A 22,076-nucleotide genomic window follows, 5' to 3' on the forward strand; every position below is an offset into this window, starting at 1 on the left:
TCTGTTTTATTTTGATAGTCACTAGTCTCATGTAGCATGTGTATCATGTTTTGCTTTACTTCCTGCCTCTGTCTTTTTCCCGCTTTTCTTCTATCCGTCTGTCTTTCATCAGTTAATTAGTCCCTTGTGTTTAGTTCGTGTTCTTTCTCTCTGTCAGTTGTCAGGTCGTCTGCATTTGTATTTCTCGTGCATTACTGGTTAGTACTTAGTTTACTCTGTGTATTTCTCTCTGCCTGCTCCCAACTGGTGTCCTACATTTGAGTCCTCTTTTAACAGAATTGAGACCCTCTACTGTCTCCTGATTTCACAGATTCACAGATTTCACAGGAGTGGGCAAGTGTTTTGTGGAGAGTTCTGTGTCTTCTCGGGTATCTGTGCAACAGTTCAGCAACTCTGGGAGTGGCACACTGTTGGTGGTTATTAATGCCACCCCAGTGTGCTGATACTATGCCACTCAGAGACTGAGCCTGGAACCTGGAGGTACGTGTATCTCCTCTAACTTAACTTAGTTGTGTACTTTGTTACATACAGAACAGACATTCCTGTTCCTCAAACTGTTCCGACGTGTCCCGGCATACAGTTTAGTTTTTGTTTGAAAGTTTGCCAGATGGATTGGCACCGACTCAATACTTCCTGAAGAAGTAAAACATCCAAATATATCAGAACAATACATGATATAACAGCTTAAAATGGTACATATGGTCGAGTTTTCAAAATGTTTGAAAATTCACGAATAAAACAACTGCAGACACGTCTCAGTGCTTTCTTGTTGGTGTTCACTATGTCTTGCAGAGTTTACAGCTGTGTGATCGATGTGTGCTGCAGCTGCTCAGCTCTGTGTTCACACTGCAGTTCATTTATTACAGTTTGACTGTTTGGATTAAACATGCCATGCATGCCAGCAGCATTAAATCACTGTCTGCCTCATATAGGAAGATGCAAGTGAAGATAGATGCACAATGTGTCACTTGAATATACCACATTAAAGTCCCAGTCGACAACATTTTTTTGATCATATTCACCGAAGCTGACACTATGCTCCGATAAAACAACATAAATCTAATCTTTATCTTCTAATTTAGACAAAAAAAGCGCGCCTCTACGTGCACGTAGAGCCTGTTGTTTGTTTTGCAAAATATCAACAAAGCCCGGGGTCATCCTGTCCAATCAGCACGCAGGGCTGTGTCTGTCCCTCGGGTCGTACCACTATCACTAGTGGGAGGCGGAGGGAAGTAGGAAGCTTCTAATTCCTTTTTTTAAAAACTTTGTTGCCATCTGTTGATGGTTTGGGTCATGTGACCGAAGGTATATGAACACACCCAGCAACGCCAGAGGCGAACCTGACGACGCTGAAAGCGAAAAACACGTTGTTCATAATAAAAGCATATCAGCAGAGTCTTATCAGTGTGCGGTGGCCGTCTTTTTCTATTCCTTTTTTGTAATGTTGATGTCACAGCAGCCTTGGCTCGAACAATGTCATATTCCATGAGATGCCACTATTTGGAACAGGGGTGCCTCCAAAATGCCGTAAGTTTGTTTTGCTGAAGAAAAGGGGTGTTAGTGATGGTGAGGTCATACTGAGCACTTTTGCTCAGGAGAACTCCTTTGGAGTTGATGTTCCCGATGCCTTCTTTTTCTAAATTGTGTGGTGAGCAGAGTGGATCCTAAAGAGTACTGCTCTGGCAAGACTGCACCTGACTTTGGTTCCTTCATCATGCCTATTAGAGACTTCATTATTACCACTGAGTAAGTTGGTTTCATGTGCCCCCCCATATGGAAAAAATACCTGCCTATCGCTGATGCCCCTTTCTTTAGTTTATTATCTCCATTATGTGTGCACAGCTAGTTTCCCTGGGGTCCATGTTTAAAAACGTACATTACAGTCAACATAAATCAGCACATTTGACTATTTCTCCATGGGTCAGAGGGAATGCAAAGATAATGCAAAAGTATTTCAGAAAACATATACAGACTTTTTGGGTGCTCTCATACTTAGTTTCCACTTCCCTCACCTGCACAATTTCCCCACTTTGACAGACATGGAAACCACTGCCTCAAAATGTCTGGATCACAGAAAATCTAAGAGCTACTTGTTTGGATATCCACAATTTATGTATTTCTTTTTGTCCTTTCTGATTCACAGCACAGTGATGGAATTCAGCAGCACTGACAACTAGAAAGAAAGAAAGAGGAGCCAAAGTAAGACGGCGGAAGCCAGGTTTTGACGACGCTGGACATGGATCTCATATTGTTGGTGCTCTTGGCGTTGCTCTGGAGTTCAGGTAGGACTCTGCTGGGATCTGAAAGGTGAATGTTGCTGTCCATCCTTATGGATATATGAATGCATCAATAGTTTTTGCTGGAATGTGGCCAATTGCTTTCACCAGAATCCTCATTACATTACAAGTGATGTAATTAGATTGTGTTAAAACTACTTCATCAGACAATAAGATGTTCCTTACATTAACATTCACGAACACGGACCAGAGCATCAACTGAGATGCAAATAAATTCTTAATGAATAGTACTAAACCTTACCCAACCTGGACTATTAAGAGAACTCCAAATCTTCTTCTAAGCACCTAATGTCTGTTGATGTTTATTGATTATTTATTTATTATTTTCTGACTCAGGTCTCCAGGCAGAGGAAATCCACAGCGACAACGGTATGTATATACATGTATATAACGGAGAGCAGGCAGTAAAGATTTATAGCAGTTGGAAATGCATTTTCATGCAACAACATATAACAAGTAATACTACCCCAGAAAAAGAGATTAAATGATCATGGGCGAATACCCTAGACCAAGGCTATTCAATTAGTTTTGAATGAGGGCCGTTTGATGGAAATGATCCAAAATGAGGGGCCGAAAAAATATGGCTTGAAGATAATGAGCATCACATAAATAGCTAACGACATATATGAGTGCATATTGTCTTTATTGTATCAAGTAAAATATAAGTTATAGGTTTACTCAAATTGCAACATCTTAACAGTTCATAAAAAATACAGGTAGAAATAGGTTAACTCAGAGTCACAGCTTATCAAAAACCAATGCTTATTTAAAGGTCCCATATTATGAAAAACATGTTTTCTCTGGTCTCCACACCTATAAACTGGTCCTCCCTGAGCCTGTCAACTCCCAGAATGAGGAAAACAAGCGACTCCTGCATGGTCTCTGCAGCCAACCCACTGGTATAACAGCGCTCCTACGGGCTGTTCAGATGCAGCTCCTGTCCTTACATAACGAAGGGAGTCATTTGCATAGATGAACTCCTTGTAAACTCTAATGTGCGATGATAGGAGATATCCGAGAGGGGGCGTTTCGCAACACAGCGGGGAGAGCGCCGCTCGACTTGCCAGTTGTGGCGCTGGGTGATCCGGCTGGTGCTCCGTAATAATTCCAGATGCGGGTGAAGCTGGAGACGATGCTCCCTCTGTCTCACGCGCTCTGGTGCATCTTCACTGCTGCCTCCAGTCGGACGGAACCCGGGGGCACGTGTCCGACAGAGCGCCGTTCACGACAGTCCGGGTCTGGTCTCTTGCGTTTCATTTAAATGTGCCGGCTACGACAATGTGCTGGCTACAGTTCGTGTTAGCTTGTATGTGTGTACTAACAACTTCACATCGGACTGCTTCAGTAACGAGGGTCAGTACAAAGCTGGCTTTGCTTTGACACTGACCCTCATAAAAGGATCTGTCCCAACCATACGTAAACATGGCGCATGCTGCCGCTAGCATAAGTGGCATTGTCTTGTCGCTCTCCAAGTAGGATGACAGACAGAGCTCATTAGCATTTAAAGGTGCAGGCACAGAACCAGCCTGTTCTCAGGAGAGCTCAGCAGAGCTCATTTGAGCAACATTTAGAGAGCTGAAATTCAGGACCACGGATGGGTTTGGGGCAACGCATATTGAATACAGTGTTGTTGGACCTCTGACAGCTGTGTGGAATTGATGAAAAACTGTATAATATGGGACCTTTAATTAACATAGTCTGCGGCTGCACTCACACGAACATGACTTTACTGACAAGTCCGTTTGCACATATTTCTAGTAAACACTCAGCTTGCGTCAGCGCATGTGAGCCGAGCAGATCTGAGCGAGCAGGCAGCGCGAGAGGAGGGGATTTTGGACAGAGACGCATGGCATTTTTATTTTAAAAGTGCCGGCCCGGTTCCGCTCCAGTACCGCTCACACCATGAGTCTGAAGAGTGCAGCAGCTCATCAAAATACCATGTTTTCTGTGTCAACTTTCCCTTTTTTGGAAATAGAAAGCGACATTGTGGCGATTCAATGAGACGGAACGGTCATCAGATCAAATTCAGGCGCGTAAAGAACACGAAGAAGAACGTAGCGGGAGCGCGCGGTGAGGATTGCTGTGGCCGCGCGCCTTGCGGCCACTATACGGCCAGAATGTTTCATATTTCTTTCTACTAAAAGGCCCAGAAAATCTAGCCCTGCCCTAGACAATTAAACTGCACCTAAGTGTAGAGTAAAAACAATGCAAATGTGATTCATTCTGTTAATTCAGCATTTAGAATTAAAACATTCCATATAAAAAGTATGAACAAACAATCACAATCCAATTCATAGACCACAGAAATAATCCGTGGATTTAAAAAAATAATGTAGCTGTGAACAAAAACCACTGTAGCACTGGTTAACCCTTGGAAATTATCTGAGATTGGGAAGTACTAAACGTTCTTGTCTTATTGCTGACTCTCTTGTTTGTGTTCAGAGCCTGTCAGGTTGGTGGGAGGGTCCAGTCGCTGTACTGGAACACTGGAGATGAAACACAAGGGAGAGTGGAGACCAGCGTGTGGCTACCACGGGACCCTGAAGAAAGCAACTGTAGTTTGTAGAGAGCTGGACTGTGGCTCTGTTGTGTCTATAGTAGAGAAAGAGCATTCCTCACACAAAAACTATTTGTGGTGGATCAGGTCTGATTGTGTTCACTCTGGATCTGCTCTGAGGGACTGTGTAACACCAAGTGCCTTGGGCATCTGCCTGGAGATCACCTGCTCAGGTAAGTCCACCAGCAACACTCGAACAGTAATGTCATGTAGTATCACATTAGAGGATAGAAAAGTGGACTACCTTTTATTTAATGCATGTCAAATTTCATAGTTTGGGCATTGTGGAAATGTGTCACTTTCCCTGAGGGTAACTGACTTGGCACCTTCTTCACTATTTTAACGTAAAGTGGCAACTGACAGAAACCAAACTGGCTGTGTATGTCAGAGGACAGATTGGGTCTAATACAGTACATACATATGTAAATGTATCTGTGCAATACTGTAAATATTCTTGTAAAAAAGATGAGGAGCTGCAGTTTGAAGATGATTTTACTGGGGTATGGGTTTTTATTAAAAAAACAAAAAAACAAACAACAACAGCAGAACATCACTTTTAAATAGTTATTTTTTCATATGTGTATATTTAAATATGTTCTGTGCAGTACTGTAAATGTTAAAGGTCTCTCTCTCCAGACTCCGTCAGGCTGGTGAATGGGACTAGTCTGTGTTCAGGCAGACTGGAGGTGAAGTCCAACCAGTCTAACCAGTGGTCCTCAGTGTGTGAAGCTGACTTTGACCAGCAGGATGCAGAGGTGGTCTGCAGGGAGCTTGGCTGTGGGGCTCCTTCAGTCCTCCAGGGGGCACTTTATGGAGAAGTGGAGGCTCCAACGTGGACCAAAGCGTTCCAGTGTGGAGGCCATGAGTCTGCTCTCCTGGACTGTAGAAGCTCAGGCTCAGATAGAAACACCTGCTCACCTGGAAAAGCTGTTGGACTCACCTGCTCAGGTAGAAGAGGAGCTGTGTTCTGTGTTCATTTCTGTTCTACTGAAACTCACTCTGTTCTTTTACTGATGACTCTCTTGTTTGTGTTCAGAACCTGTCAGGTTGGTGGGAGGATCCAGTCGCTGTACTGGATCACTGGAGATGAAACACCAGAAAGAGTGGAGAGCAGTACTTGATTTTGAGTGGAGCCTGAAGGATGCGGCTCTGTTCTGTAGGAAGCTGGACTGTGGCTCTGCTATTTCTACAAGACAGAGAAAGGAGTCCTCAGTCAGTCCTGTGTGGTGGATCAAATCTGAATGCATTCACTCAGAATCTGTTCCGAGGGACTGTGCAAAACCACATTCCTCTTCTCAGATCCTGGACATCACCTGCTCAGGTCAGTCCATCGGTGATGTTATCTCCTACAGTGATGTTTCCATTGTTTTGCTCCCTTTATCACAGTGACACTCAATGGTTTTCATATGTCTGAACTGTAAAGTAATTACATTCTAAAATCATTGACAAATGTTACAGTTACATTAATGCCAAAGCTAAATTACATTTTATTTAGTATTTACATGTCATACAAGATCACAAAATAGATCATCACAGGATAACTGTTGCGATGATGACAGAAAGAATAAGAACATTACAACAAAAGAAGAAGAAATTCTTGTCTTGATTGCTTGGGAGATTTCAATACTGTGTCTCTCGCTAGCCGCCGCTTGTAGGCTGAAACCAACAGCCAACTTGTTTGTGTAGTTAGTTCAATTCACACCTCATTTAAAATAACTTGATAAATAGATTTTTGTGTATACAAAATCATAAGTCACAGCATATCAAGAACACCGTAGCAACCCTGAGATTCAGACTTAATTGTTGAATATCAAATGTTGAAAAGTTTCCCCTGTTTTTTCAAAATTGGATGGCATCCTAAATTAACTATACTAAAAACTAAATGTCTTAAAACTGATTTTCATCACTCTCCTTCACCTTTCTACACTAATTACTATTTCAGGATCCATAATTGAGTTATTAATTATCGTTTTATGTTTTCATATTAACTAATTATCAATTATTGAATCTGCTACAAGCAATAATGCTACATAACTATTTCAACAATCTCTCTCCAGACTCTGTCAGGCTGGTGAATGGGACTAGTCTGTGTTCAGGCAGACTGGAGGTGAAGTCCAACCAGACTAACCAGTCTAACCAGTGGTGGTCCTCAGTGTGTGAAGCTGACTTTGACCAGCAGGATGCAGAGGTGGTCTGCAGGGAGCTTGGCTGTGGGGCTCCTTCAGTCCTCCAGGGGGCGCTCTATGGAGAAGGGGAGGCTCCAACGTGGACCAGAGAGTTCCAGTGTGGAGGCCATGAGTCTGCTCTCCTGGACTGTAGAAGCTCAGGCTCAGATAGAAACACCTGCTCACCTGGAAAAGCTGTTGGACTCACCTGCTCAGGTAGAAGAGGAGCTGCAGCTTTGACCTGGTTCATTTCTGTTCTACTGAAACTCACTCTGTTCTTTTACTGATTGTTTCTGTTCAGAACCTGTCAGGTTGGTGGGAGGATCCAGTCGCTGTACTGGATCACTGGAGGTCAATCAGGGAGGCTGGAGACCAGTGGATGATTGGAACTACGACTGGACCCTGAAGGAAGCAGCTGTGTTCTGTAGAGAGCTGGACTGTGGCTCCGCTGTTTCTGCAAGAAAACAAAGGGAGTACCCAGTCAAACCCCTGTGGACGATGTCATCTGACTGCCTTAAGTCTGGATCTGCTGTGAGAGACTGTGTAACACCATATTCTTCTTCCGACATCACGGAGATCACCTGCTCAGGTAATTCCATCAATGACACCATCTCTTACAGTATTCTTATGTATTATGACAGTAAAGGGTAGAGAATTTAACTTTTTTTAATTTCATGTCAAATAATTTTATATGTTGGAATTCCACAAGAAAATGGACTGCTGCCTCTCTGTGTTTCACCCATTCTTTGCATGTAACTGACTTGGTAGGTCTTCACTGTTTTAACTTGCGTTTTTTTTAAGATTAATTGTTAGTCTTTTTGTTTTTATTGGATAGTGCTAGTCAGGAAGGGGGGAGAGAGAGGGGATGACATGCAGTAAATGGCTGTCGGTTAACCAGTGTGTTAAAAGGCTACCTTGACCAGTTTTATTTTGAGTGCAGGTTTCAAAAGATTTATCAGGAATAGTGGCAACTACTGAACTTTCTGTTGTTGAAGACTAAACTGGCGGTGTCTATCAGCAGAAAAACACTAAATGGAGGATAGTCTGTGGCTATAATTGTCAGGTCGAGATGGTGGCTGGAGTTAAGGAGTCATTAAACGATGTGGAGACCTTTGAACAGCAGTTGTGTTACAGGGAAATTACAGTACAGTATGCATTCTCAACGATGAGGAGCTGCAGTTTAAAGATGTTTTATTTACCTGGGTGTGAGTTTTTGTTAAAAAGAACAGCACTTTTATGAAGGTACTTTATCTTACCAATGTGTACATGAATTTAAATATGTTCTGTGCAGTACTGTAAATATGAAATCTCTCTCTTTCAGACTCTGTCAGGCTGGTGAATGGGACTAGTCTGTGTTCAGGCAGACTGGAGGTGAAGTCCACCCAGACTAACCAGTCGAACCAGTGGTGGTCCTCAGTGTGTGAAGCTGACTTTGACCAGCAGGATGCAGAGGTGGTCTGCAGGGAGCTTGGCTGTGGGGCTCCTTCAGTCCTCCAGGGGGCGCTCTATGGAGAAGGGGAGGCTCCAACGTGGACCAACGAGTTCCAGTGTGGAGGCCATGAGTCTGCTCTCCTGGACTGTAGAAGCTCAGGCTCAGATAGAAACACCTGCTCACCTGGAAAAGCTGTTGGACTCACCTGCTCAGGTAGAAGAGGAGCTGCAGCTTTGACCTGGTTCATTTCTGTTCTACTGAAACTCACTCTGTTCTTTTACTGATGACTCTCTTGTTTGTGTTCAGAACCTGTCAGGTTGGTGGGAGGATCCAGTCGCTGTACTGGAACACTGGAGATGAAACACCAGAAAGAGTGGAGAGCAGTGTATAGCTATCACTGGACCCGGCAGAAAGCAGATGTATTCTGAGATCACCTGCTCAAGTAAGTCCATTAATGATGTAATTTGTCACAGTGATAGTTCCAGGGTCTTCCTTCCTCTGTTACAGTGACAGTCAGTGGTTTTCATTTGACTGAACTGTAAAATTATCCAGAACAATGACATCCTAAAAACGAAAGAAATTGTGTTGTTACTGGAAGCTCAGTGTTCCTCTCTCAAAGTCACATTCACATTCAAAATTGCATAATTGGTGTGAATGATACAAGTACAATAATGAGTAACTGTTTCATATAAGAAAACTAAATAGATAATCACAAAATAATCTCAACAATCTCTCTCTCAGACTCTGTCAGGCTGGTGAATGGGACTAGTGTGTGTTCAGGCAGACTGGAGGTGAAGTCCAACCAGTCTAACCAGTGGTGGTCCTCAGTATGTGAAGCTGACTTTGACCAGCAGGATGCAGAGGTGGTCTGCAGGGAGCTTGGCTGTGGGGCTCCTTCAGTCCTCCAGGGGGCGCTCTATGGAGAAGGGGAAGCTCCAACGTGGACCAAAGCGTTCCAGTGTGGAGGCCATGAGTCTGCTCTCCTGGACTGTAGAAGCTCAGGCTCAGATAGAAACACCTGCTCACCTGGAAAAGCTGTTGGACTCACCTGCTCAGGTAGAAGAGGAGCTGCAGCTTTGACCTGGTTCATTTCTGTTCTACTGAAACTCACTCTGTTCTTTTACTGATGACTCTCTTGTTTGTGTTCAGAACCTGTCAGGTTGGTTGGAGGATCCAGTCGCTGTACTGGATCACTGGAGATCAATCAGGGAGAGTGGAGACCAGTGGCTAGCTCATACTGGGCCCTGAAGGAAGCAGCTGTATTCTGTAGAGAGCTGGACTGTGGCTCTGCTGTTTCTACAGGATGGAGAAAGATGTCCTCAGACAGACCTGTTTGGAAGATGACATTGGAGTGTGCTCAGTCTGGATCTGCTCTAAGGGACTGTGTAACACCAGATTCCTCTTCAGACATCCTTGAGATCACCTGCTCAGGTAAGTCCATCAGTGACATGATCTCTGACAGCGATGTTTCCAGTGTGTTCCTTCCTCCGTCTCAGTGACAGTCAGTGGTTTCCATTTGACTAAACTGTTAAGTTATTCAAGACAATGACATCCTTAAAGGTAAAGAAGTTGTGGTGGTTTAGATTTCTGAGAGTGAAAACAACATGAAGACATTTAAACAAAAAAAAAAACACTGATCACCTGATTTCCATTAAGACACATAACAAAGACATATTCACTGCAAACTTTCTGCCCATAATGTAGATACAGTGACCGCACAGAACTGGGTCATATTCAGAAATTAAAAACGGCAAGCAAGAGATTACCTGATAATACGGAAGGTTCTGAGATGACATGCGCATCACATGCATGTCTCGGGGAGATGGCTAGTTATATTAGAAGATCAGCGTTAGACTTGGGTTGATTTCTTTTTTTTTTCTCGTCAGGTCCAGTGTATGAGCATACAGCCATTTGCATTAATGCGAACTGTTTAAACTGGCATTTGTCATTACGACATGTTCTGGACAATTCATAGCAGCTTACATCAGCGATGGTGTTGTGACACTGACTGAATATCAAGCATAGAGGTACTGCAAACATAAATGTAAAAGCAAAGAAACTCACTTAGACAAACATCTGCTGCCAGTAGAGAGACCAGGGATCTGGTGCATGTAGGTATACAAGATCTTACACCTGAACTCAATGCAGTCTCTCTCTCCAGACTCTGTCAGGCTGGTGAATGGGACTAGTCTGTGTTCAGGCAGACTGGAGGTGATGTCCAACCAGACTAACCAGTCGAACCAGTGGTGGTCCTCAGTGTGTGAAGCTGACTTTGACCAGCAGGATGCAGAGGTGGTCTGCAGGGAGCTTGGCTGTGGGGCTCCTTCAGTCCTCCAGGGGGCGCTCTATGGAGAAGGGGAGGCTCCAACGTGGACCAAAGAGTTCCAGTGTGGAGGCCATGAGTCTGCTCTCCTGGACTGTAGAAGCTCAGGCTCAGAGAGAAACACCTGCTCACCTGGAAAAGCTGTTGGACTCACCTGCTCAGGTAGAAGAGGAGCTGCAGCTTTGACCTGGTTCATTTCTGTTCTACTGAAACTCACTCTGTTCTTTTACTGATGACTCTATTGTTTGTGTTCAGAACCTGTCAGGTTGGTGGGAGGATCCAGTCGCTGTACTGGAACACTGGAGATGAAACACCAGAAAGAGTGGAGACCAGTAAAGGATTGGACTGATGACTGGACCCTGAAGGAAGCAGCTGTATTCTGTAGAGAGCTGGACTGTGGCTCTGCTGTTTCTATAAGATGGAAAAAGGAGTCCTCAGAAAGACAAGTGTGGCGGATCACATCTTACTGTCTTCGGTCTCAGTCTTTTCTGAGGGACTGTGTAAGACCAGTATCCTCTTTGGACATCCTGGAGATCACCTGCTCAGGTAAATCCATCACTGACTTCATATATGACAGTAATGATTCCATTGTGTTTCTAATTTTATCACAGTGACAGTCTGTGGTTTCTATGTGACTGAACTGTAGAGTTATCCAGGGCAATGGCATTTGAAAGGGTCAAGAAGGGATCTTTGTCTTAGAAGCTCAGTGCTTCAAACATCTGAAGTTTGATTCCTAGTTATATGTTAGAGGGTTACACTGTAGATGATGTGCATCTCCCCAAACATGTACAATTCAGGGCTGGGTTTCTGATGGAGGTGACAGGAATGGGGGGCAGCACTGCGGTGTAGTGGTTAGCACTGTCGCCTCACAGCGAGAGGGGCACCGCTTCGGGTTCCTTCTGTGTGGAGTTTGCATGTTCTCTCCGTGTTAGCGTGGGTTCTCTCCGGGTTCTCCAGCTTCCTCCCACAGTCCAAAGACATGCAGGATGGGGACCTGTCTGTCTCTACATGTCAGCCCTGTGACAGACTGGTTACCTGTCTGTCTCTACATGTCAGCCCTGTGATAGACTGGTTACCTGTCTGTCTCTACATGTCAGCCCTGTGATAGACTGGCGACCTGTCTGTCTCTACATGTCAGCCCTGTGATAGACTGGTTACCTGTCTGTCTCTACATGTCAGCCTTGTGATAGACTGGTTACCTGTCTGTCTCTACATGTCAGCCCTGTGACAGACTGGTTACCTGTCTGTCTCTACATGTCAGCCCTGTGATAGACTGGTTACCTGTCTGTCTCTACATGTCAGCCCTGTGATAGACTGGCGACCTGTCTGTCTCTACATGTCAGCCCTGTGATAGACTGGTTACCTGTCTGTCTCCACATGTCAGCCCTGTGATAGACTGGTTACCTGTCTGTCTCTACATGTCAGCCCTGTGATAGACTGGTTACCTGTCTGTCTCTACATGTCAGTCCTGTGATAGAGTGGCGACCTGTCTGTCTCTACATGTCAGTCCTGTGATAGACTGGCGACCTGTCTGTCTCTACATGTCAGCCCTGTGATAGACTGGCGACCTGTCTGTCTCTACATGTCAGTCCTGTGATAGAGTGGCGACCTGTCTGTCTCTACATGTCAGCCCTGTGATAGAGTGGCGACCTGTCTGTCTCTACATGTCAGCCCTGTGATAGACTGGTTACCTGTCTGTCTCTACATGTCAGCCCTGTGATAGACTGGCGACCTGTCTGTCTCTACATGTCAGCCCTGTGATAGACTGGTTACCTGTCTGTCTCTACATGTCAGCCCTGTGATAGAGTGGCGACCTGTCTGTCTCTACATGTCAGCCCTGTGATAGACTGGCGATCTGTCTGTCTCTACATGTCAGCCCTGAGATAGACTGGCGACCTGTCTGTCTCTACATGTCAGCCCTGTGACAGACTGGCGTCCTGTCCAGGGTGAACCCTGCCTTTGTCCGATGTCAGCTAGCATTGGCTCCAGCCCTCCGCGCCCCTGAATACAGGATAAGCGGTTGACGATGGACGGGGGACAGGAACTGTGACTGGTCAGCTTTGGCTGCTTGTGTTTTCTCCTTCAAGTTTCTGATGTTAAAGATTAATGGGACTGAAAACTAGGTATCGTGATGAGAGTCCTTTTTATTGAGTACCAACTGATACCGAGTCCTATCTGATACTTATATTTACACAAATATTGGTTTAAAGTGTATCTGACATCGCTGGAGGGAGCAACTTGAAGCAAGCTGCACAAAGAACCAGTGATCTTCTCGTTTTCAGTATCACATCTAACAATAAATGTCAAATGCAAACCTGCAAAAGATGCTTTCTTTGCCCTTGAGTCTCGTTGGAACAGTGAGTCGGATCCAAAAAAATCTGGAATAAGGCAAACTTGAGGACTTTGGTAAACGCCAAACCAAAGAAATGGTGCCACCAATTATATTCACAATAACAGATACATCACCAGGTCCATTAGAGATCTAGAGACTGAACAGGTAGAATTACTTGATCTGGTAGATTCTATAGGTTTTTTTTAAACATCCATTTTAATCCATTAGATCTACAAAGATCTTATGTGAGTGAATTGAACATTTCCCAATGTCATGCTGGAAATGCTCTCTCTCTTTCCCTCTCGCTCTCCCTCTCTCAGACTCTGTCAGGCTGGTGAATGGGACTAGTCTGTGTTCAGGCAGACTGGAGGTGAAGTCCAACCAGACTAACCAGTCTAACCAGTGGTGGTCCTCAGTGTGTGAAGCTGACTTTGACCAGCAGGATGCAGAGGTGGTCTGCAGGGAGCTTGGCTGTGGGGCTCCTTCAGTCCTCCAGGGGGCGCTCTATGGAGAAGTGGAGGCTCCAACGTGGACCAACGAGTTCCAGTGTGGAGGCCATGAGTCTGGTCTCCTGGACTGTAGAAGCTCAGGCTCAGATAGAAACACCTGCTCACCTGGAAAAGCTGTTGGACTCACCTGCTCAGGTAGAAGAGGAGCTGCAGCTTTGACCTGGTTCATTTCTGTTCTACTGAAACTCACTCTGTTCTTTTACTGATGACTCTCTTGTTTGTGTTCAGAACCTGTCAGGTTGGTGGGAGGATCCAGTCGCTGTACTGGAACACTGGAGATGAAACAGGGAGACTGGAGACCAGTGGATGATAGGTTCTACGACTGGACCCTGAAGGAAGCAGCTGTATTCTGTAGAGAGCTGGACTGTGGCTCCGCTGTTTCTGCAAGACGAAGAAAGGAGACCTCAGATGGGCCAGTTTGGCACATCAGATCTGATTATGTTAAGTCTGGATCTGCTTTGAAGGACTCTGTACAACCAGGCTCCTCCAACTTTATCCTGGAGCTCAGCTGCTCAGGTAAGTCCATCACTGAAATCTCTTCGATGTCTGGCCCGTGACACTCACTATCGTTCTGATCTGGGCCGACATGGCCATTGTGCTAGAATTGAGCTGATATCATGTAGACTGAACCAGGTCTTACAATATCATACTAATTGAATACATCCGTTGGTTTGTAAAAGTCACAGCCAAGTATCTGATGTAACTTTTATTTTGTTGTAGACTCCAGTCATCTGCTTGTAGACGCTGCGGGGGTTATAATTGTATGTTGTGCACCTAAAATGTATCAAAAGGCCATGCTAGAATGCCACATTAACAGTCACTGGTTTCCATTTGACTGAAAGTTATCCAGTTATCCAATGACATCCTAAAGGGTAAAGAAGTGATCTAGTTCTAGCTCAGTTTGAATTCAGATTAACATAATTGGCATGAATGTTACAGTTAGAGTATTTCCAAAGCTTTTTATCCAATACTTTTGTTTTACATGTTAAAATGGATAATCACAAGATACCAATCTCAACAGTCTCTCTCTCTCAGACTCTGTCAGGCTGGTGAATGGGACTAGTCTGTGTTCAGGCAGACTGGAGGTGAAGTCCAACCAGACTAACCAGTCTAACCAGTGGTGGTCCTCAGTGTGTGAAGCTGACTTTGACCAGCAGGATGCAGAGGTGGTCTGCAGGGAGCTTGGCTGTGGGGCTCCTTCAGTCCTCCAGGGGGCGCTCTATGGAGAAGTGGAGGCTCCAACGTGGACCAAAGAGTTCCAGTGTGGAGGCCATGAGTCTGCTCTCCTGGACTGTAGAAGCTCAGGCTCAGATAGAAACACCTGCTCACCTGGAAAAGCTGTTGGACTCACCTGCTCAGGTAGAAGAGGAGCTGCAGCTTTGATCTGGTTCATTTCTGTTCTACTGAAACTCACTCTGTTCTTTTACTGATGACTCTCTTGTTTGTGTTCAGAACCTGTCAGGTTGGTGGGAGGATCCAGTCGCTGTACTGGAACACTGGAGATGAAACAGGGAGACTGGAGACCAGTGGATAGCTCAGACTGGACTCTGAAGGAAGCAGCTGTATTCTGTAGAGAGCTGGACTGTGGCTCTACTGTTTCTATAAGACAGAAAAAGGAGTCCTCAGACAGACCTGTATGGAAAATGACATCTGAATGCATTCAGTCTGGATCTGTTCTGAGGGACTGTTTAAGTCCAGGTTCCTCTTCCAACATCATGGAGATCACTTGCTCAGGTAGGTCCATCAGTGACATCACTTCTGACAATAATGTTTCCATTGGGTCCCTTTCTCACTCACAGTGACAGTCAGTGTTTTCTAGGTAATAAATATATCTGGTGGTAAATATTCAACCAAAGATCAAAATGTGTTGGTTGATCTTGCAAAACAGGGGAAAGACAGGATAAACAGGAAGGCAACCCAGGGACTCTGAAATGTATGAAGACTTTACATAAAGGAAGTATAAAAAGCAGTTATTGTATTGGCTAAACCATTACAAATGCCAACATGTTTTGTCCACTCTATGTCTTCATTAAGGCTAATAACAAACAGATAACACAGGTGTGGCCGCAACCTATATAGTATCCACAACTTATGGGAGGCAATCGCATGATCCAGATAATAACATGACAGGTGAAACAAAATAAAAAATAATGACAGCAAGAAATAACAACATGACATTCCATAGGAAACTTTTTTACATACAACATACCAAAAACTAAAGAAGTGGTCTTGTTCCCGGAAGCTCTCTCTCATACTGAAATTCAGATTCAAACTAGCATCATTGGTGTGAATGTTAGTTATTGACAAAGCTAAATCACATACTGAATAATGAAGTTACTTGCAAAAAGGCTAAACAGTACAACACAAGATAAATGATCTCTTTCTCTCTCCAGACTCCGTCAGGCTGGTGAATGGGACTAGTCTGTGTTCAGGCAGACTGGAGGTGAAGTCCAACCAGACTAACCAGTCGAACCAGTGGTGGTCCTCAGTGTGTGAAGCTGACTTTGACCAACAGGATGCAGAGGTGGTCTGCAGGGAGCTTGGCTGTGGGGCTCCTTCAGTCCTCCAGGGGGCGCTCTATGGAGACGTGGAGGCTCCAACGTGGACCAGAGAGTTCCAGTGTGGAGGCCATGAGTCTGCTCTCCTGGACTGTAGAAGCTCAGGCTCAGAGAGAAACACCTGCTCACCTGGAAAAGCTGTTGGACTCACCTGCTCAGGTAGAAGAGGAGCTGCAGCTTTGACCTGGTTCATTTCTGTTCTACTGAAACTCACTCTGTTCTTTTACTGATGACTCTCTTGTTTGTGTTCAGAACCTGTCAGGTTGGTGGGAGGATCCAGTCGCTGTACTGGAACACTGGAGATGAAACACCAGAAAGAGTGGAGAGCAGTAAAGGATTGGAATGATGACTGGACCCTGAAGGAAGCAGCTGTGTTCTGTAGAGAGCTGGACTGTGGCTCCGCTGTTTCTGCAGCATGGAGAAAGGAGTCCACAAAAAGACCTGTATGGAAGATGACATCTGAATGTATTCAGTCTGGATCTGCTCTGAGGGACTGTATAAAACCAGATTCCTCATTCTACTTCCTTGATATCACCTGCTTAGGTAAATCCATCAATGACATCATCTCTGACAGTAATGTTTCCAGTGTGTCTGTCCTCTGTGATGGCCAGTGGTTTCTATTGAACTGGGCTTTAAAGTTATCCTAAAAATTAAAGAAGTGGTTGAGGTTTTTTTTTTCCTTTCTGCTTTATTGTGACATATTGTGTATAAACCTTCATATGTTTATATGCTTAAGTTACAGTCAATAGATTCATCATGCTTTGTGTTTACAGACCTGCTGGTTCAACCAGACATCGCTGTGTCCACCACGGATGGGGTCTCCGAGGCACATCAGCAGGGGTTTCAGGTAATCAGAGGCTCTATATTCACCATCAGCTGCTCCATCCAGCCACAGTACCCAGGAGGCTCCTTCCTGCTCGCCTTCACCTCCTCCAACTCAGCACACAACTACACCCAGAAAGGTGTCAATCACTCTGCCCACTTCCTGTTTCCTGCTGCTGACCCCACCCACCAAGGAAGCTACAGCTGTGTTTATCACATCAACTTTTATTCTCATAACATCTTGTCTGCGAGCCGTCTGCTGTCTCTCAGTGTCTCTGACCTGCTGACGGAGACTGTAAACCAGAGTCAAAAAGGTAAATGTTCATGCTCATCTTGGTTTGTAAGATTATTCACTGATTCCAGGGATTCTGCCAGTGTATGTTGAGTTTTTATTTATATATTTTTATTTTTTATATATATATTTATATATATAAAAACATAAACTAAAAGGGTTGTGCAAGCTCGATAGTGAATGGGACCCTTGTTAGTGAGAATAAAGCCGTGAATCAGAAGGATTAAATGTTATTTTCTGACTTGGACTTCAAAGTGGCCATACCCTCTGTTTCCCCTATACTTTAAACCTTAATGAGTTATATAAAATGCATCTCCATAGTGTTCATGAACAGAAGATTAGATACATGTATGGTAAACACAGGTTTTTTTGTACCAGGCTTTAAATATGTTCATTTCTGCTGTAAAGTTGGACAGTTTTACATGGGGGTCTATGGGGATTGATTGGCTTTTGGAGCCATCTTCATTTGGCCATTTAGTGTTGGCTTCATATCTCAGCCCTGGAAGTTGACGTTTGGCTGCACATCCCGCTAATTGATAAGAAATAAGAAGCAAATTAGAAGAAAGGAGAGCATACAGGCAGAGGGTAAAGTCTCTGGAGATAGACGCCACCACACACTAACTGATGATTGAGAGTGATTGTGTTTGTATGAGTCTATACATTGTTTTTTTTTTTATTTTTAAGGGAATTGTTGCATATTATACCTTTTAAGAAAATATAACATATACTAAGGAATGTTAATTGTAAAATGTTTTCATTGTTGAACATGTTACTTTTATTTTCTAATAACATGTAAACATGTTTAATTGTTTGTAGTTTTAACAGGTTTGATCAACATGTGATGACTCTTATTCTGATTCAGTTTCAGTGTTTACACCAGTTTTCATCTTTGCTCTCATTCTCCTGCTGCTGAGTTTGATGTTGTACGTCGCTGGCATTTATTCCTCCTGCAAGGTACTGTTTACTTCTTAATTCCACGTACGACTCAGTTTAATCAAACACTATGTATTAAGCTGGAGGAGTGATTCTGTAACTGTGCTGTCTCTCTCCAGGCCACCAGGGGGCAGAAGTCAGAAAAACAAATGGACACTGAAATGTTATAATCTCGCTGCTGTTTGGCGAGGAAGAAGCTGCTCAACTGGGAAAACTATCACTACTACTGTAGAGAAACTAAAAATATTATATATTATGATATATTGCATCATCTATACCTCTGGATTTTTTTAATAACCAAATTGGAGGAGGTCAAGATGACAGGCCACAGATGATGCTAGCCTAGGTGCTTGGATAGATCAGTATTCATACATTTACACAGCTATCGTTTTTTTTTATTTCAAACCCTATGTATTAACAGTTTCACGGTGGCGCATTACCCGTCTGTGTGAGTAAAAGTGTTTTTAATAGTCGGGTTTTAGTGACGTTGCAGGTGTTTGCATGTGTTGTCACCCTCACCCATTATTGTTACATTCATTATTTACTATCAATACTGTTATTGATTTAGTATATTATAACATACTATAACATATATATAACATCTGATATTCTACAGTACATTGCCGTACTAGTAGTAGTAGTATATTATGTTATACTATATTATTATGACTGCAGCATTGCACCTTATACGGTATCTTAGATCCCATATACTATTTTGCACTATATCATTGGATATCATGTTACTATTGTACTGTTTTACTAGATGTTTTCATTAATACAGACAACAGGAGGTATCATCGCTACATCATATTATTTATTATTCTGGTGTACGTATGCTATTTATTGTCAGTCACTACAATATATCCTAGACTTGGCAATTGCATCTTTAATTGATCTTCCATAGTTTTGTTTGTACTTGTATTCTTTGTTGTACATATTTATTTAATTTACTCTAAGACGTATTTCTGTCCTTGAACTTCTGCAGTTTAATGTCCACACTGCTAAAGGCTCTTATTTTGAAAATCTGCTATATTTCTGTGTATCGTTGCACTTATTTTGCTGAGTTTGGGCTTTTTTTTCCTCACTTTTTTCACAATTTTTTGCAAACCAAACATTCAGTCGATTAATAGACAAAAAACTCAGGAGATAGTAATAGTTCATAATCAGCTCCAGTTCAACCAACTACAAAAGTAAAATCCTGCTTTTACATTGAAGGACGAGTCATAATTATATAATAATAATATTACAGTTTAATACTTCAACTACATTCGACTGAAGATACATTTTACTGTAACAGTATTTTTACTGTGTGGTCATAATATTTCCACAGATCCAGATCAAAGTATTAAGATGAGAAAAGACAAAAAGTGAAGAAAATGTTCACGCCTTGTGCACAAATTTGACTGTAATAAACATGTTTGAGTCTGACTGACGGCATTCAAATGTCCCACAGTGTGATCATGCCACAAATGCCCCTCAGTCTTGTCCTTTCTTTTTCTTCTTCTTCTTGCTCTTCTCCTCCACCTCCTCTTCTGTTGTTGGTGCTTTTCTCTTTGGCTTATCCTCCAAACGCTCCATGGTCTCCCACACCTCGTCGTCCTCTTCCTGGTCTTCCTCCTTCACCTCCTGATCCCCCTCACCTGCAGCCCCTCCTCCATCCTCCAGGTCTTTGCTGCCCAGCAAGAGGCAGTTGAGCCGGGACTTAAGGTAGACTTTGTGCTGCAGTTTGCGGTCCACCAAGCTGTGGATGCGGAGGAAGCGGTCCAGGCCGCAGGACGCCACCACAGGCTGGGAGGCGTGACACTGCAGCGCCCGCACACCCCCTGCCAGCCCCTTCAGACAGCCACAGACCAAGCCTTTCCTCAGGTCCAGCATGGCGATGTGGCCGTGGGTGTTTCCCACCACCACCGTGTTCCCAGCGGCGGGCAGAGACAGAGTGGTGAGTGGGTGCTCGCCATACTCAAGCTCCAGGACGGGACGGCGCTGGGGGGTGGAGGGATCGAACACGTGGACCTGACGGGGAGAAGACAATGTTAGACCAGCAGGAACCACTACCATTCAGGCCTGCCCTTTTATACCTCATTTACCTACATCAAAGATGCAAACAAACCTTTAAAGCTTGAGGAAGAAGCATGTAGCCATTTGTAAAAACCTGTCAGTCAGTTTTAGAAAGACGTTCCTGTCTTGCGTTATAGATGGAGAGACCACCCTTGTGTTGACTTTGTTTATATCAACTGATGAAGGATGTATATTGAACTATATTGAACATAATTGGAAGAATGGAAACTTTTACAGTACGGTACGTCGTACTGAGTGCATTAGTTCCTGATTTTTATGTAGAAAGAAAACATTTTGTTTAATAAACTTTTAAACTGCTTGTTTTTAGAGAGCAACAGGTTACTGGACTGACCCTTGTTGACATTTTGTTTACAACATGTCCCTCTTAATATTGACTTTTTGGACTTTGGGAGTTTTGTCCATAACACCAGTAGATCGGTTTACATATTACGACGTTTATCACCACAGCACAAACTCACCTGATGGTATCCTGTACACGTGATCACTTTGTCCGAGTCCGGGATGAAGGCCATGTCTCTGACCCACTGCGGCCGCCGTAGATCCAGCCAATCGTCCCGCAGGTTTTTTGCGGCGAACACTGGAGTCTCGGGTTTCTCCAGGTCCCAGATCTTCAACCCGTTCTCCTTCCCGCCGGTTGCGACTTTGTGCCGTTGAACTGGGCTCTGTCGCATCCTGCACACTTGTTTCCCAGCGTTGAACTCCGTCGCGGGCTCGCTGCTGCCCTCCCTCCACACCCGCACCGTCCCGCACTCCACGCAGGTGACCAGCGCGGAGCCGTCCAGCGCGGCCAGCCCGGTGAAGCAGCCGTCGGCGGGATCTCCGCAGCGCCGGCTCTCGGTGAATGTGCCCTTCTCGGTGCTGAAGGTCTTCACGGTTCCGTCTACGGAGCCCACCAGCAGCTCGCTCTCCGCCGGATCTCCCCAGCACAGCGTGCGGACCTCCTGGTCCCGGCTCAGGTGGCTCGTGTTGCAGAAGTTGAAGGCCTGTTTCCGTGACAGACTGACCCCTTTCAGGATACCGGTCTCCGAGCCCAGCCACACGGAGCACAGCCGGCTCGTGTCCCCCATCGCGCCGGGTTTAAATGGATCGAATACGAACACACAACAGAATCCCAGCGCCCCCGTGTCAACTAGACACGCGTGTGTTCCTCTCTAGACTGCGTCGCGCGTCAAAGACGTCACAGTGCAGTCGGAGTGTACTTCTTCTTCGTTGGTGTTTAATGGCAGTCGGCATCCTTAGTGTTGCATTTACCGCCATCTGCTGGACTTTACTTCTCCCGTTCCTCCTCTTCTACATCCTTTTAATTAATCCAGTTGATACTAGGTATCTCAAGATGATTCTCCTCCCTTCCCTCGATTTTCCACATTCTATAATACTGTTAAAATTAATTTCCCTCACTCCTACCTTCCGCAACCCAGTCCTCATCTCCTCCTCCCTTTCATATCCAGGACATGCTATCACCACATGTTCTACTGTCTCCCTCTCCCCACAGTTACACAGACCATTTGCATGCTTCCCTATTGTATTAAATGTGCTGTTCAGTTTACTATGTCCTATTCTTAATCTGCTCATTATTACCTGTTCTGTTCTATTATCCAGTCGGAGTGTTTTTTTTAACTTTATTAAACTTGACAAAAATCAATTGAAATTGTAATAACCTTAGTAAGGTTTAGAATTAGCGTACGTAAATAACTAGCCTACATAAATATAACTCCAGTCACGCCTTTATGCTTTTTTTTTTTAATAAATCAAACAAATACAGATATACAGATGCAGT

General features: G+C 44.2%; 2 protein-coding genes across 2 annotated transcripts; one reads left to right on the forward strand and one right to left on the reverse strand.

Moving 5' to 3' along the window:
* Positions 1–115: 115 nt before the first annotated feature.
* On the forward strand, positions 116–18,464 carry LOC311020426 (scavenger receptor cysteine-rich type 1 protein M130-like). The gene is made up of 24 exons (XM_084020448.1): positions 116–197; positions 311–480; positions 2,144–2,282; positions 2,634–2,666; positions 4,740–5,027; positions 5,491–5,818; positions 5,901–6,175; positions 6,912–7,235; positions 7,321–7,608; positions 8,341–8,664; positions 8,758–8,874; positions 9,193–9,507; positions 9,601–9,882; positions 10,613–10,936; positions 11,030–11,320; positions 13,427–13,750; positions 13,844–14,131; positions 14,651–14,974; positions 15,068–15,349; positions 16,009–16,332; positions 16,426–16,716; positions 16,947–17,309; positions 18,150–18,241; positions 18,340–18,464. Exons 3-24 carry the CDS (start codon positions 2,237–2,239, stop codon positions 18,388–18,390), a joined length of 5,574 nt encoding a protein of 1,857 aa, XP_083876574.1. The 5' UTR covers positions 116–197; positions 311–480; positions 2,144–2,236; the 3' UTR covers positions 18,391–18,464.
* A 170-nt stretch (positions 18,465–18,634) lies between these two features.
* Positions 18,635–21,520, reverse strand: wdr74 (WD repeat domain 74). Its single transcript, XM_084019103.1, has 2 exons — positions 20,758–21,520; positions 18,635–20,233 (listed from the first exon to the last, which is right to left on the reverse strand). Exons 1-2 carry the CDS (start codon positions 21,364–21,366, stop codon positions 19,697–19,699), a joined length of 1,146 nt encoding a protein of 381 aa, XP_083875229.1. The 5' UTR covers positions 21,367–21,520; the 3' UTR covers positions 18,635–19,696.
* Positions 21,521–22,076: the final 556 nt, after the last annotated feature.

The sequence above is a fragment of the Eutrigla gurnardus genome, assembly GCF_963514095.1.
Source record: "Eutrigla gurnardus genome assembly, chromosome: 10".
NCBI lineage: Eukaryota > Metazoa > Chordata > Actinopteri > Perciformes > Triglidae > Eutrigla > Eutrigla gurnardus.